Source organism: Mastigoproctus giganteus, chromosome 2 (assembly GCF_048544385.1).
Source record: "Mastigoproctus giganteus isolate SK-2022 chromosome 2, ASM4854438v1, whole genome shotgun sequence".
Lineage (NCBI taxonomy): Eukaryota > Metazoa > Arthropoda > Arachnida > Uropygi > Thelyphonidae > Mastigoproctus > Mastigoproctus giganteus.
Window position 1 is genome coordinate 44,142,525 of NC_143576.1, and position 15,667 is coordinate 44,158,191.

The following is a 15,667-nucleotide window of genomic DNA, read 5'->3' on the forward strand; positions in this document are numbered from 1 at the left end:
GGATATCTACATAAGTAAAAACCGCTTTTGATTTTTCCTCAATGGCGCGTCAAGCCTAAGGCCTCTGGGCAGCTCGATGAAACGTCAGTCAGGGACCTTCCGTTACAGGCACACATGAGAATCTTAAATTAGTAACTGTCCTAACAAGAAAGAAATATTCAATACTTATTAAGCCACGCATATTTGTCTTTTATAGATAACTCGTCATACATTATTCGTAAAAATAAAACTCGCTCTTTCTAAGTGATAAATACACTTGTATCGTTTTCCTATCGGACAACTCGCGCGATGTCTCAATTCTGCTTTCCATACCCGTAGCGCATTCGTGCATAGCGCTCTCTGAAAGAAAAAGGTTAAAAAATAATAACGTAGGTGGCTGGATGTATATTAAAAGAGGCTGCTGGGGGAAAAATATAAAAAAAGTTAAATAAAGCAAAGTTTAATGGCAATTAAACGTTACATTGATTTCTCGCTATTTAAAAGAAACGGGATAAAAATCGTTATGCTTAATCATCGCAACTTTTAGAGTTGCTTCCGGCAGCGTTCATTTTAAATCGTACAGGCTTAAAAGTAAAGAACGGCGAATAAATACAAATAAATAATTGCTATCTAGTTTGCTTTTCTTGTACCTCAGGTCCTTAAATGGTTCAGTAGTATTTTTTGCGTACACCAACATTAGTAGAAGCATTGCACGGGTTTTATTTTAATTTACTTTTTATATGGTTGAGTTAAACAAGCATAATGGCAGAACATATCAGACAGTTTGAAAATTATTCCATTAGAATTGTCAGTTGAATTCATGTGAAACTGGTAGCATCTGGTGCATAAAGCTTGTTGCGTACAGGGTGGAAAATGCAAGCTAACAATTTCCCAAAAATGTAATGCAATACCTCAGGATTAACCACAATACTTTTTCGCTAGGCTTTGTGTGCAAGAATAGAAATACCGTTAATAAAAGTTAATGCTATTAATAGTGTCAGAATTGTGGAAAATGGTTTGCATTTTTTTTATTATTATTTTTTTTTTCAATTGAAAATGGCAATAACTGCATAGCAATACAGCCCATACCGAAACTATGATGCGGCAAAACATGTTATATAAAACAGTGTAATAACGTTCAAGTTACCCTATGAGTAATACATACTTGCCTACGTTTCAATATAACGGATGCAAGTAAAATAAAATAAAAATAAATTTTCTGTTTATACTCCGGGACGACCAAACGGTCAGAGGAGTTCATAAGATAGACCGAATACAAGAAACAGCAACGTATTCAGTAGTCACGGGCTTGAACCCCGGTCACTCAAGGCACGTGTACTTATTCACCCGCGCGCCTGACCACTAGGCTACGGCGGCGGTGACGACATATATTTTGGCTACCAGGTCCGTACCTGGTAGCCAAAATATTACCTGGCATTGGGTACTCCAATTTCTTTATACAGGGTGTTTCAGTTAAACGTTTCAGAACTTCTAAGAGGGGTAGGGTACATCCTGACAACTCGAAATCATATAGCAATGTGGGGTCGGAAATGCTTTCCTGAAGCGGTGTTGTACACAGAAGCACCATAAAGAAAAGAGACCGTAAGTGAGAAATCGTTTTAATAATACATGAAAAGAAGCAAAAGGTACATGGATTAAAGTAAGTGTTCGAAGTTTCTTCCACGGGCTACAATGCACGCCTCACATCTCCGACGCATGGACATCCGAACATTCTGGAATACTCCAGGCGAATTTCGAATTTCTTCGGCAGCTACTGCGATTCTTGCAACCAGCTCCTCAGCATTGTCAACAGGGTGTCATAAACTAGCGATTTCATATGACCCCAGAAATAACAATCAAGACATGATAGGTCGGGTGACCGAGCAGGCCAACGCACGGGACCACCACGTCCGATCCACTGTTAACCAAATGTGACATCCAGGTAGTTACGAACATCTCCGCTATAATGGGCAGGGGCTCCATCGTGTTGGAAACATTGTGTGTTGCGTCGATGCAGAAATCTGTTCATCTCTCAAAAGTTGTGGCAATACTTGCTGCAGAAAGATCAAGTAGATAGGTCCGGTTAGACGACACGGTAACAGGTAAGGTCCGATGAGGTGATCTCCCATAATACCGGCCCATACATTGACCGAAAATCGAATCTGTGCTGCACGACGTCGTATTGCATGCGGGTTCTCGACCGCCCAGATATGGTCGTTATGCGTGTTGAAAATTCCTTGTGAAGGATGCCTCATCGGAAAACAACACTTCAGCAGGAAAAAGGGGATTTGTAGCACATTTTCCAAGGTACCACTGTGCGAAAGCAATACGAGGTGCATAATCCTCCGGTTGCTGTGTCTGGACACGCTGCCTGGAGTATTCCAGAATGTTCGGATGTCCATGCGTCGGAGATGTGAGGCGTGCATTGTAGCCCGTGGAAGAAACTTCGAACACTTACTTTAATCCATGTACCGTTTGCTTCTTTTCATGTATTATTAAAACGATTTCTCACTTACGGTCTCTTTTCTTTATGGTGCTTCTGTGTACAACACCGCTTCAGGAAAGCATTTCCGACCCCACATTGCTATATGATTTCGAGTTGTCAGGATGTACTCTACCCCTCTTAGAAGTTCTGAAACGTTTAACTGAAACACCCTGTATATATATATATATATATATATATATATATATATATATATATATATATATATATATATATATAGAGATCATCGTAAAATTCCACCTGGGCACGTAGCATCGACCTACATTATTTCATACAGGGAAAACTAACTATGATCGCTAATGTGACGCGTAATATATAAAGATATTAAGCATCACTTTCCGATATTTTATATATCATTACAGGAATATCTGCAAAGAAATGCCACACATGTACATTCAACTAATGAATAAAACATGAAAATAAAGAAATATGTGAGAAATAACCAATAACAAATTATAAGATAAAAACTGCACTCTACGTAGAGTACAAATAATCTGGACAAATAATCGAGTTTTTTTTATCTGAAACACACAAAAAAAATATATATATATATATATCTTTAAGTAATAGATAAAAACCTCATACCTTTTTAGCAGGACTGTTAATCTCTCAACGCTCAATCGCGAATGATTATAATATGAACTTATCCCCCGTACGTAGTCATAAATCAATCAAGTTGAAATAACTATTAATTAACATGAAAATTAAAATTAAAATAATCCTGCCTTCAACTCTCATATCACATCACGGGAATCGGAAAGAATCACAGAAAGACAGCGGCCACCAACCTCCAGCAAAACCAACCAACATCTCAGGTCAACATGAGAACTGAAAAGCAATTGCCGTAAAATTCTAAAACGGCGAAACAAATACATTAATCCACACATAAATTAAACTTTAAAACCGATTTATTAACTTCTTCAAAGATAAATCGATTGATTGATTGTTAATAACTTGATTGATTTATGACTATGCACGGGGGATAAATTCATATTATAAACATTCGCGATTGAGCGTTAAGAGATTAACAGTCCTACTAAAAAGGTATCAGGTTTTTACCTATTACCTTAGAGATTACTTAACCTTAAAGATTACTATAATAATAGGACATATTGGGCTCCATAGCTCTTTTTAATATATATATATTCTTATAATTTACATCCCAATAACCTAGAAGTTTGTACTAATTTATACGATGTTTTGAGATCTTTTTCAAATCTGGAAATGGAAGACGCTGGCGTGCACCTAAAACGATGTGTTCCAGCGATCGCCAAGGAAGTACGAAATGACGTCTAAAATTGGCAAAAATTGTTGGATTAATTTAAATGTAAATTGTAAAGAAAAATTTTCCTTTCACTTTAGGGAACTTAGTGTTTTATAAACATCAGGTGTAGTGTTTTTTTATCATAACTTAGAATTAAATCAGGAGAATTATGGCCATTAAAATACAACTGAAGCAATTAGAATAATCGGCATGAATCATAACTCCTGATATGCCTCTAGGAGTTTGGGCTTTTAACAGCTACTGCTGAAATTAAGATCGATTCTTAACAAGCCATTATCTGAGAAAAATTTGATCGAGAGATATAAAATCAGAACACTCAGCCCATCTCTCTGTCTCTGTAATTCTGCCCGTTAATTCGATAGACTGTGTGCTTAATACAGGCAGGAATCATAAACATAATGGAATTATTAATTCGAATACGAAGCATCGCTCTACGCCAATGAAACTACTTATTGTTTTTGTTCGCTTCTTTCTTTATACGAAGAGGAATTGGTAAAAAAAATCCCAAAATGGATAATAATCGTAAAAATTAACTTGCTTTCTGTTAAATGCAAATACTGGGGCTTAATTAAACTTCCGATTTAGTCCCTAGGCAGAATGATGAATTGCGAACAGTAATCTTGTTTGCTTTTGTTATTTTTTTGCAAATTAATAGCGTATGTTATTGCTTTATGCTATTAATAACATCCATTATGACAATAATTTGCATGTGTTCATTTATGTAGCTCGATTAATTATTTTCTAAAAGGAGAGATTCCATCTTACCAGGAATAAGATTTCTGTCTTCCTAAACAAAATACGTAAAAAAATGTGCAGAAGAGCAAGTTATTATAAGCGTTAAAGGGGTTCTTTCTTAAATAGAAATAGGCATTCCACTGAAATAAACCTGAGAGAGTAGTCCTGACAGAGATAAATTTTCCAAATTCAAGGTTCCATTCCGTTCCTTTCCTTTCCTTTCCTTCAGTTAACTGAATGCCAAGTTATCATTCTCCTACATTCATATGATGAAGCTCCACTCATTTTACTTATAGAAGAATTATGGTAACTCTCGTTGGTCCTTAGCCTAACTCTAGTCCTAGAAATATTCAAACAAGTTGCTAGACTTCTTGTTTTTTTTGTAAATATGAATATATGACTTATTCAATATCTTGATAGGTTAATCAAGACTTCCTTCGGACCTATTCTCCAAACCGATATCCGGATGGACAGGAAGAATCTGTGCTAGGGTTAAGGTTCACTGTTAGGGGACGCCATTTCCAAAGAGGAGAAATGAGGTTAAAGTGTACATCAACTTTTTCAAAAGTGATCAACACAAGCAGCGAAGAGAGGGTTGTAAACAACAGGGAGCAAAGTTCGGGCCTTCAAGTATCAGAGAACAGGGCAGCAGGTAAGTATAAAAGATAAACTAAATTAATGGATACAACTTATTTTCTTGTAAAATTTCAAACTGCTCGAAAGAAAGAAAATTTCTTTTCGATCTACAAATACGTATTACTTCTTATTAAGCGAAATTAATATAAAGATAAACGAGTCAGGGGCAGAATTAGAAAGCTTATGCGGTACTTTACTCTAAAAGATGCATGTTGTCTCAAAAATTAGTGCAGCATCTGTGAAACAAAAGATACACAAATATACTTCGAAAGTAAGCAGACCTGGATTCCTACAATCGATGAATTAAAAAAATATGTATTCTCAGAAACAAATAATCTAGAAACTTTCCGCATAACAATAATAATACCTGGTTGCTATACGTTTCTGTTTAATTATTGTATTTTGCTTGTTTATTAATCCCTCTGAACAGAAAAAGATATCAGACAACGAGAAGAATTAGTAATAAAATGTAATTTATAAATTTAATTAATGAGAGTTTTTGACGGATAAAATTATAGTTCATTGAACTACATCATTAGAAAATATCCGAGTCAAGATGGACGGGGTGAGCTTCTTGAAAAGCATTCTCCTTGCAACCACACTACTCAGGTGTTATCTGTCTGACGGCACCAGGGGTTTACTCAGGTGCAGTCTTGTTGATACGAGAATCTCAATTAACGAGAAATCTCCCGATCTGAAGATAGAATTCCTACTCGCCATATTAGTTTATTTAAATATTTCAGGGTTAGGAAATGAAATAACATAAATTAATTTTCTTTTCATACTTCGGAAAAACCACATAAGACTAAAAGTTCCTAGGAGAGGGTTTGAACCTCGGAAGTGTTCCAAGAAAAAGGTATTACCACCTCGGCTATTCAAAATACTTGAATATCCTCGTGCTTTACTACTTGGGTAAGGCTTTCGCATAGAAAATTGCCTTATTTAGATATATTTATAGTTGATACGCTAATAACGTATTGTCATTTACAAACATGATTACCAAAATCATTACTAATTAATACTAATTTGTAATCATGTTAGGAAACATCACAATAGTGATTAACAGAGTTTGATAGCTATGCACAGATATTAAGCAACTTTTGAACGCACGCAAATCTGGATTAAAATTAAAATAAAAAATTTTAATTATAATTCAAAAAATAATTATAATAATGAATGTTGCCTATCGTTCTTGGCTTGTGAACAAATCTCCAGGTCCATTTTGTGCCTGCACCAGAGCTCGCAACAATTGTAAAGCAATTACCAATCAGTCCAAACTAGATTTCGAACCGGCCAAGAGTAGAAAATTTAGTTCTTGTCCAATGGTAGTCGAGCATTCTGGTCTCTTGCCAAAGCTATTGGCCTCAACTTTTTTTTCCATCTCTGTATCTACTTACGTAAAAACCATGTGGTTCTATTGCAACTTCAGCCAAAAATAAAGCTCACCTGCTAGCTTCCTATTTTTTTTCCAACTCGTGTTTTGATGATCGTCGTAAACCACCTCCCACCATTCCCAGTACAGTCCATTCAGTGCATCCTGTTGTCTTCCGTCAAACGGATATCAGAAGGATTCTGAACAGTCTTGATGCTAAGAAAACTCCAGGTCCTTATGGTATTTCTTCCCTTTTTCTTAAAGCCTCTGTTCCTGAACTTACTCCTGGTCTGTGTCGCCTTTTTACACTTTATTCTAAAGTTGTTTTCCCTTCTGCTTGAAAATTTGCTCATAGTTCTTGCTCAAATACTTCCATTCCAATTATCATCCCATTGCTCTTACTTCTACTCTTTCTAAAGTAATGGAGAAATAAATTAACCGCCAACTCTTAAACTATCTAGAACCCTTCCATCTGATCAACGATCGCCAGTATGATTTTCGTCAGTGTCGATCTACTGGTGATATTTTGGCTTATATTTTCCATCTATGGACAAATCCAATGGAAAAGTTTGGTGAAACTCAAGCAGTTAAACAAAAGCCTTTGACATTTCAAATCGCGTTTGGCGTAAAGGTCTTCTAAATAAGCTTTCATGGCAATAAAACATAATATGTGTTTTTTTTTTTGTTTTTTTTTGAATTGGGTATCCAGTTTTATCTTTGACCGCTCATTTCGTGTGAATGGCGTTCTTTGTTTTCTAACTTCTCCAAGGTTCAGTTCTTTCTCCCTTGTTTTTTTAACTCTTGTATATTAATGATCTTCTTCCACTGACCGGAAATCCTGTCCTTAGTTTTTATGATTATAGCACATTGCTATAATCATAAATATAATCATAATAACCTTCCAGTCAGGCGACGGTTTTTTCGTCCAGTAAACAGAAAATCGACCTCAGAACCCACGCAATTTACTGACAATATATAAGGAGCTATACGGCCTTAGTCGCTGATGGTTCTAAAACCCTACAATCAATACAACAGCAGCACCTTCCACCTTGAACCTTCAACTTCTCGAATATGTCTAGTACCAATTCCTTAAATGCTGATCTCCAAGTAATTTTCCAGTGGGGCAAACATAAATTAGTTGATTTCAGTCCTTCTAAAACTCAGTTCTGTCTTATATCTCACGAAAAGAATTCTTTTGCTTATCTTCGATGACACTCTGATTTCTAGGCAAGATCACAGACTTCTATTGAGGATTACCATGACTTCTAATCTCTCTCTTGGGATGAGCACATTACAAATATTGCTCACTCTGCATCTAAAAAACTGGGTTTTTTCTTTCGTTCTCGACGTTACTTTTCTTCCACAACTGTACAAATCGCAAATCCGCCATACCATGTAATATTGTTCGCACATATGGGGCGATGCTTCCAAAACCTCTCTCAGACTTCTAGATTCCATTCAACAAAGGGTAGTTAGTTTGATTAATGACATTTCTAAGAGTCTCTCCACTCTCTGTCTCATAGACGTTCTGTTTCTGCTGCATGCCTTTTATATAGATATTTCCATGGACACTGTTCTTCTGAATTGGCTTCTATAATTCCCGCTTCCTCTTTCAAAGAGAGAGCGGGAAAGAATGCGTGTATATTTAAGAAAAATCTGATTTGAGTTAAAACTTAGAACAAATGCTTCAGTTTTCGAAATAGAGTTTAACAGAAGAAGCACCAATTTCGTGTTACGAAATACACTGGTGTGCAAAATTTAAGGACCAGTCAGGTTTTCACCTGTAGCTTTTCATAGGAGTGGCCTGGATATGGGAAAAGCGTACCAAAGGAACCTCATGAGGTAGATAATTGATGAATGAAACAACAACGGAAACAAAACGGTACAGAGGGACTTTATTAAAAAATGGCAACATAGCACTGGCTGCCATGATACAGATACATCACTGCCAAAGATGGAACAAAGGGAAGAGGTGGTCCTCAGTAGGAGATATGGCCACCCCTAGCATAGAACAATGTTGTTGATAAGTTCTTGCGGTAGTATCGTCCATTCCTCTGTCAGGGCCATCTTCAGCTGGAAAACATTTTCTGGTGGGTGCGGAGGTGCCGCTAGGAGTCTCCCCAGAGCGTCCCATATGTATTCGATAGGATTTAGATAATCGGAAGTGATGCAAAAGGCGTCGTTATTTCGCCTGCCGATCAATCTTCGAAAAGCCAAGTAGGTAACTGCACTCATTGCAAATAGATTGTCACACAGTTCTCCTTAGGAAAGAACGCTGTTTATTTAGAACTGAACAGAGGCAATTCTCGGTATGAACGATATGAGCTTGCTTCTTATTAAATTTAGCTTCATTTTACTTATTTATACAACTGAGGATTTTGCCAATTCATGTGAAGTAATATTGCCAAAATATTAATTGTGAATGAGTCATCTTAGTTCATTAGAAATTGTAGACTTCGTGGAGAAATGGCTCAACGAATTTCCCAATAAAAATTTGGTCAGGAGCCATTGGTTGTTTTGGATAAAATATGAATGCTGTGATCTATTTAGACATTCTGGAAAATAACCGTTACCTATGTTCTGGCAGTATATCGGAGAAGGCCCATGATGCCTGTATCAGCAGGACATACTGCTCGCGTTGTGATGGGCTGATTTTAGGACAAAAGCATCGATCCCAAAACTGTAGGATGAATTAAATCGTCGGGGGCGGTGAAAAGAGACTGCCCAAAAACAGAGTTAAACTGATCGCCGCTTTAAAGGCCAAATGGCGAAAATATTCTACCATAATTTTAAAAAAACCTGTGGTTGAGAGTGTTACATGGAGAATAGAAGTTGCCATAATGACTTCAGCACACGATATTATTTTTTTCCTGTAAACAAAGGTTATTTACAGATATACAGTGTTCAGGTGTTAATGGTAGAGCAGTGTATTTGTATATATATTCTGCAGCTTGATAAGCAGATCATAAACTTCAGATGGCTTTGTGTTTTCAGTTTTCATACAAAATATAGCTTTCTTTGTCGAAAGTACCAAATAGTGATATTAATAATAAGTAATTTGTTAGAATGAACGCTTGGAAATGTCGCCTAAATTCAATAATCTAATTTCCGATCAATCTCACAAATGGTTTTCACCAACAAGATGATTAAGAACAACACATCAATACGCGTAAATGGAAGTGAGGTAAAAAAAAAAAAAAAGGTCAAAACACAACACATGTGGATCATGGTCTGAAATTTGACAAAAACCTGCACTTCATACCACATTTCGGACATGCAAAGAAAAAATGTATGCAGGACTATAGACCTCCAGACAGGAGATGGTGGGCATTAGGAACCCCGACCTTATGAAGAAATACATTTCAAGATGCATCATACCTACTCTCTCTCTCTCTCTACGCATCTCACATTTGGTCCTCTGTCTCGGACACTACTATCAAAGTATTCCTAGGATTAGAGTATTGGGTCCTGAGATGGTTAAACAGGATCACTACGCAGCCATTTACCATCTCAAGGCTATTGTGGGTCCTGTCACAAATTGGACCCACATAATCATCACAAAGAACATTCTCACACTCGCGAAACTGCTGACCGGGAGACTCGACTCGCCAAAAGCTGAATTCTTGCTGACTCGGCCCCTCATGACGCAAAGGTGGCGACTGAAACGCCATCGCCTCCACTCAGTAGCGTGCTCACCCAGCTCGGAAGTCTGCAGCGATTTTTTCCGTCCACCTCTACAACGATCTTCAAGTAGACCCAGAAAGGCTTTGCACAGACAACTACAGGACGGAAGTTTTTCAGAATATGTTACTCCACTTATAAATGGTGCGAGCAAGCGAAGCCCAATAAAACAGAATGTAGAGTTTGAAGAGTGTAAGGAATTCGATAAAAAAACAATGTGCAGGTTGAAAGAAAAATAAACTGCATGCTTATCATACTATACTATTTCCGCACTGGCACTTCTTATATATATATGCGTTTTTTTATGCTGTCTAGATGTGAACATAGCGAAATGTTACTTTAATTTCCTGTAAAATTGCAAATTATGCTTTGAATATAAAAATAACTATATAATATGAAAATAATATGTATAAATTATAAGTGGATAATGATTTGGACACTGGCATTAAAATTGGAGAACTGAAGACAACCTTCGTTATGTTGATGATGCTACACTAATTTGCAATTCCAAGGATCATATTAAAGAAACAGTGAGGAGAATATGCGAAGTAAGTAAGAAAAAAGGACTAACAAATAGATATTTATTTAAAGTATACCCAGTTTTTTTTTTTTTTTTTTTTATACTGGGTATACTTTAAATAAATATCTATTTGTTAAACTATGGACCCCAGTACTCCAGGCCCATTTGTCACTAAAAAAGGACTGTTTCTGAATGTGAGTAAAACTAAAATTATGGTGATTGGTGATAATCTCTGTTCCAGTAAAGTGAAGGTTAATGGGAAAGATGAGTATGGGCATGGCACACCTTCGTAGCCGAGTGGGCAGGAGCGGGAGTGCAGTAGCACACGCTCTTTGAGTAGACCGGGGTTCAAGCCCCTGACTGCTGAATACGGTCGATCTGCCAACCCGCACTGGACCAGCGTGGCAGATTATGGTCCATTTCCCTCAGCATGAATTGTTGAGGAGGTTTCCACCCTGCAGTGGGTTGATAATGGCTGCACTTTACTTTTTTTTATGGCACACCCAGGGGTCCTGAACTGGATATCATCATTCTTCTCTTTCTTGGTGATTTCCTTCTCTCTCTCTCTCTCTCTCTCTCTCTCTCTCTCAGGGTGGCTCAGGAATTTTTTTTTTTTTTTGGCTGGTGCAGCATAAGGCTTCCTTGCACCATATAACTAATAATAATAATAATAATATCGAAGAAATTGATGAATTTGATTGATTACTTAGGGTCAAGAATAAATAAAAATGGTGGCTGCTCAAATGATGTAAAGAGACGACAGGCAATTGCTAAAACGTTAGTCATTGATCTGACAAAATTATGGAGAGTTCAAGACTTGCCCCTAAAGACGAAACTGAGAATCGTTGATTCGTTAATTTTTCCAATTGCCACTTATGGATGTGAAGGATGAAATCTGAAAAGAGCTGACAGGAAGAAAATTGAGGCATTTTAAATGTGGTGCTACTGGAGAATACTGAGGGTTACTTACCTGGATCGAAGAACAAATGAGTGGGTATTAAATAAAATTGACAGGCCTAAAATTCTTCTTCATAGCATCAACAGAAGAAAACTCGAAATTTTTGAACACAAAGCAAGGAGGGAAAACTTTCTGTTCCTGTAACTAGGTGGAAGGATGGGATCAGTGAACTTCTGGTCCTGACAGTTTACGTTGCCGCTCGTCGAGCACAAGATCGATGCAGTTGGAGGAATTTGTTGGTGGCCACAACTGTTCTTCAGGTAGCTATGTGACTCGAAAACGAAAAAGAGAATGATACGTATAACTTATGTTTATATATTTCTATGTGTACGCCGGATCAACTGCCGTAATCAGGTGTCTCTCTTAGGAGATAATAATAATCCAATCGAACATGTGTGGAATGCCCATGGGCGTCACATTGCACGCCAACAGCCAACTCCTCGGTCACTTGGTGAGTTAAGGTGTGCGCTGGTGGAAGAATGGGATTTGTTGCCACATAACCTTATATCGAGGATGCTTCACCGTTTCCAGGCTGTTTAGCCGTTGGTGAGGATCATATGACATACTTATGTCACGTGACCAGATTTTCAATCATATTGTGTCGAAATCTATAATGTGACCTTTTTCATATACATCCCCTATAAATGTCCCTTATACCTGTCCGAAATTTCTGTTTCCTAATTTCATCGTTATTCTATGGGTACACCACCATACCAAATTCTGTTCCGCATCCTTCATCGCAAGCTGCACGAGTTACACCACGTTTTCTACATGTTCTGTTAATTTTGTTGAGCAGTTTAGTTACGAACAGAATTACTAAACAGGGAAGATGGAGAGTTTGTAGCTTTACTTGCTAACAAGAAAATTTCTCGAGTTTATTCTTTTTAATTTTCAATATTTCTTTTTAAATAAATGAGAAATCATACTTTAAGTGAGACGTGGTTTCCTTATTTGCTTAGCCTCACTATGACTACACCCTGTACCTCGTTAGTTATGCCGCTTCGGGTGAGATGGCAGATTTTAGTACTACCGCCAGAATATCCTCGACGAGTTATTTTGATTGAGCGCGTTATTTAAGATGAACTGCAAACGCGCGCTTTACAAATAGGTCTTACGTTTCTGTGATAATAACTGGGGTGGATTTTGGCAAGATTGTCTCAAGCTGGCTTAATATGCAGACGCAGCTGGGATAAAAGGATCGTCTTCACATACAGAGTACATGTACAACCGTATTTGTATGCAACGACTAGAACTACTTCTGCCTACTTTGTTTTAATTTTCGAATAAATCATAACGTAAATAAAGCTTCCGAATTTAATAACGCAGACACCCATTAGGTATTACTCGTGATAAAACACCTCTGCATTTTAGCCATTAAAAACATTAATGAGTGGGGAAAAAAATCTTTACTTCCGAATTCATTTATCAGCTGCCAGAAGCTGTCTTTTTTGTTGTGATATGAATCATTAAAAGTTTTGTAAAGTATTTAATTTATTCTCGAAATTATCTTGTTCAATCCCCGTAGCACAGCACAAGCTGGAAGGAAACACTTTGAAGTTTCTGTAATCATCTCTCAACCACTTACCACGTTTCACGCGCACTATATTCTGTTTCACATGAAGTGGCAGTACCATAATTATTATCATTTTTCAATCTGACGTCATGACAGTGGAATTTCGTTAAGGTAGATTCTTCTGTTTCTTCGGGGAAATGAATCTTCTGTTTCATGCATTGCATGATTAAAGAGTAAGAATTGTTGCTACCATCTAAGTATAGCAACTCATGTTGAACCTCTAAATGAAAGGCAATTAAATCTTTCAGGTTATGTAAATTTTTTACACGACTATAAAACATACGAATGGAGTACGTGGTCGGGTTTTGTATTTTTACTGCTCCAAAATTAGCGAAATGATTGTTTTCACCCGTTCCTAGATGTTTCAGTTACGAAACAATTTAGCACGTTTAATTAGTTGGAAGAGCATACATTTATTTTATTATTTTTTTTAAATGAATCTTTAGTATTTCCAACGTCGCATTCAAACGCATTTTATCATAAGAGAAATATAATATCTGAACGTTTCTTTTCCTTACTTTCATAAATATTACAAAAGTGTATTGTTTTCATATCGACTACAATTCATTTAATAATTTATTCATCTTAACGCATTTCTTGGAAATCTACCATGTCTCAAAAAATTGTATTAATCGCATTAAAACTTCGATAAGTAAATTAATTTTATTGTTATAAGCAGCAAACACTTATTAGAATGATTTAAAGTATCTTAATGATTTTTTTTTAGTAGGACAGAGGAAATAATTTATATTTTTATTTAAAAATATTCTAGAAAATACTCTACGTTATTAAACATCAGTATCACAGAAAATTCCAAGGGTAAATCAGAGTGGTGTGAGCGCGTAAGTGTTCTTCCAATTCTGCCAGTTTGTTAATGTACGGTGAATAATGTTTAATAGCCAATTATCATCAGTCCGATAATTATTCTCTATGTATTTTATTCTAAATAACCTTAATTCTTATAAATACTTTGAACCGAACAAAAGACTTACCTTGTATCGCGGTACTTCCTCCTCTCAAGGGGACCCGAAATCCCTCATCTGAGGACTAGGTTTCAACTGGGTTTTTGGTGTTTGTAACGCTACTATTTCTATTGTCAATTGGGACTTGGAGTTCATCAAGCTCTTGATCTGAAAGGAGGTAAGAAGGCGCTTATTTTTTTCTTTTCTTTCCAGTTCTTTAACATTTTTTCCAATATTTCATGATAATTTTAATAAAAATTCAGAAAAGATAGAGACTCTTTATTCGTAATAGATATATTGAAAAATACTTTCATAAACAAAAAGATTATTAATGTTGTATCTGTTTCTAATTCCTTCATCTTGTAACTTCAGCTTGTTAAAACTATTTATCTTGGACTATTCAATGAAAATTGCAAGCGATGATAAATTTATTTCATAATAAAATATGATAAATCATATTTATCATATTTTATCATATTAGAACTAAACTAAACAAACTTTTATTTATAATGAAATAAATAAAGTTATAGAAAATCGTGAGATGCTGTCGCATTACGACTTTCCAATGTTCAGATGCTTATATGAATACAGAATTGCACGTTGCATCTGCAACGAGCAGATGCAACGTGCAATTATTACTATTTCAACAAATACGTATCAGCAGCCATTGGATAGCTTCTGATGCTTATTTGGTGAAAAAGGACTGATATAAATAGTTGTTAATAAAGGTGAATGAATGAATGAATGATTGCAAAAATAGATTTCTCTTTTTATTAAGAATAAGATACAATATAGTTTACTGACACTGTTATATTCCTAAAACTGTACTGTAAGAATCTTCTGCAAGCCTTTTGATATCTTTAAGGATAAATAGCCAAATTTAACATAAGAACATGAACGAAGACCATAGTTCTAGTATAGCACAGGCAAATCCCATTTTCCCCACACTATGTTTCTTATGTGATGGCTTAGTGCCATTGTGCAGCCACAAAACAGAAATGAACTTTCTTTTTTCACCTTTCTCGTCTCTATTTCAGTATTCAACAGAGGAGCTGCAGTGACAGATGAGCTGTTGACGGTAGCAGGGATGCTCGTTCTGATGTGCCTCCGGTAGTGTCTTCTGAAGGACTAAATATGTCTCTGGAGGGTAGCAGTTGCTGCGGACTTCGGCAATGCAAACCTTTACGTGCAGTGAGACCAGGCCTGCGGCGCTATTTGTCACACTTGTGTGGACGTCTCCGAGTCCCGTCATATAAAAGACCTATTTTTCATACGTTGACAAGTGCCTTCTGGTGGTGAGGTGTCCAGGCAGCAGGTCAAAGCTGGCTTCCTGTCACTGATAAAACGCAGCAACGTTGCATAAAAAAAAAAATAATAATAAATAAATAAAACTCCGAGTGGTGCGCGACGTCTTCTGTGTTCTCCGCAAATGGCAAACTGTAAAACTGCCGTAAATGACTGTT

At 36.6% G+C, this 15,667-nt stretch overlaps 1 protein-coding gene across 1 annotated transcript in view; it reads left to right on the forward strand.

Moving 5' to 3' along the window:
* LOC150089285 (uncharacterized) overlaps positions 1-15,318 on the forward strand; it is a 612,288-nt gene extending 596,970 nt beyond the window's left edge. Inside the window, exons 7-8 of the mRNA XM_090389933.1 lie at positions 4,923-5,154; positions 15,242-15,318. Coding sequence (XP_090246059.1) covers positions 4,923-5,154; positions 15,242-15,318 — 309 coding nt within the window. The remainder of the gene's footprint in view (positions 1-4,922; positions 5,155-15,241) is intronic.
* The last annotated feature ends 349 nt before the right edge of the window (positions 15,319-15,667 follow it).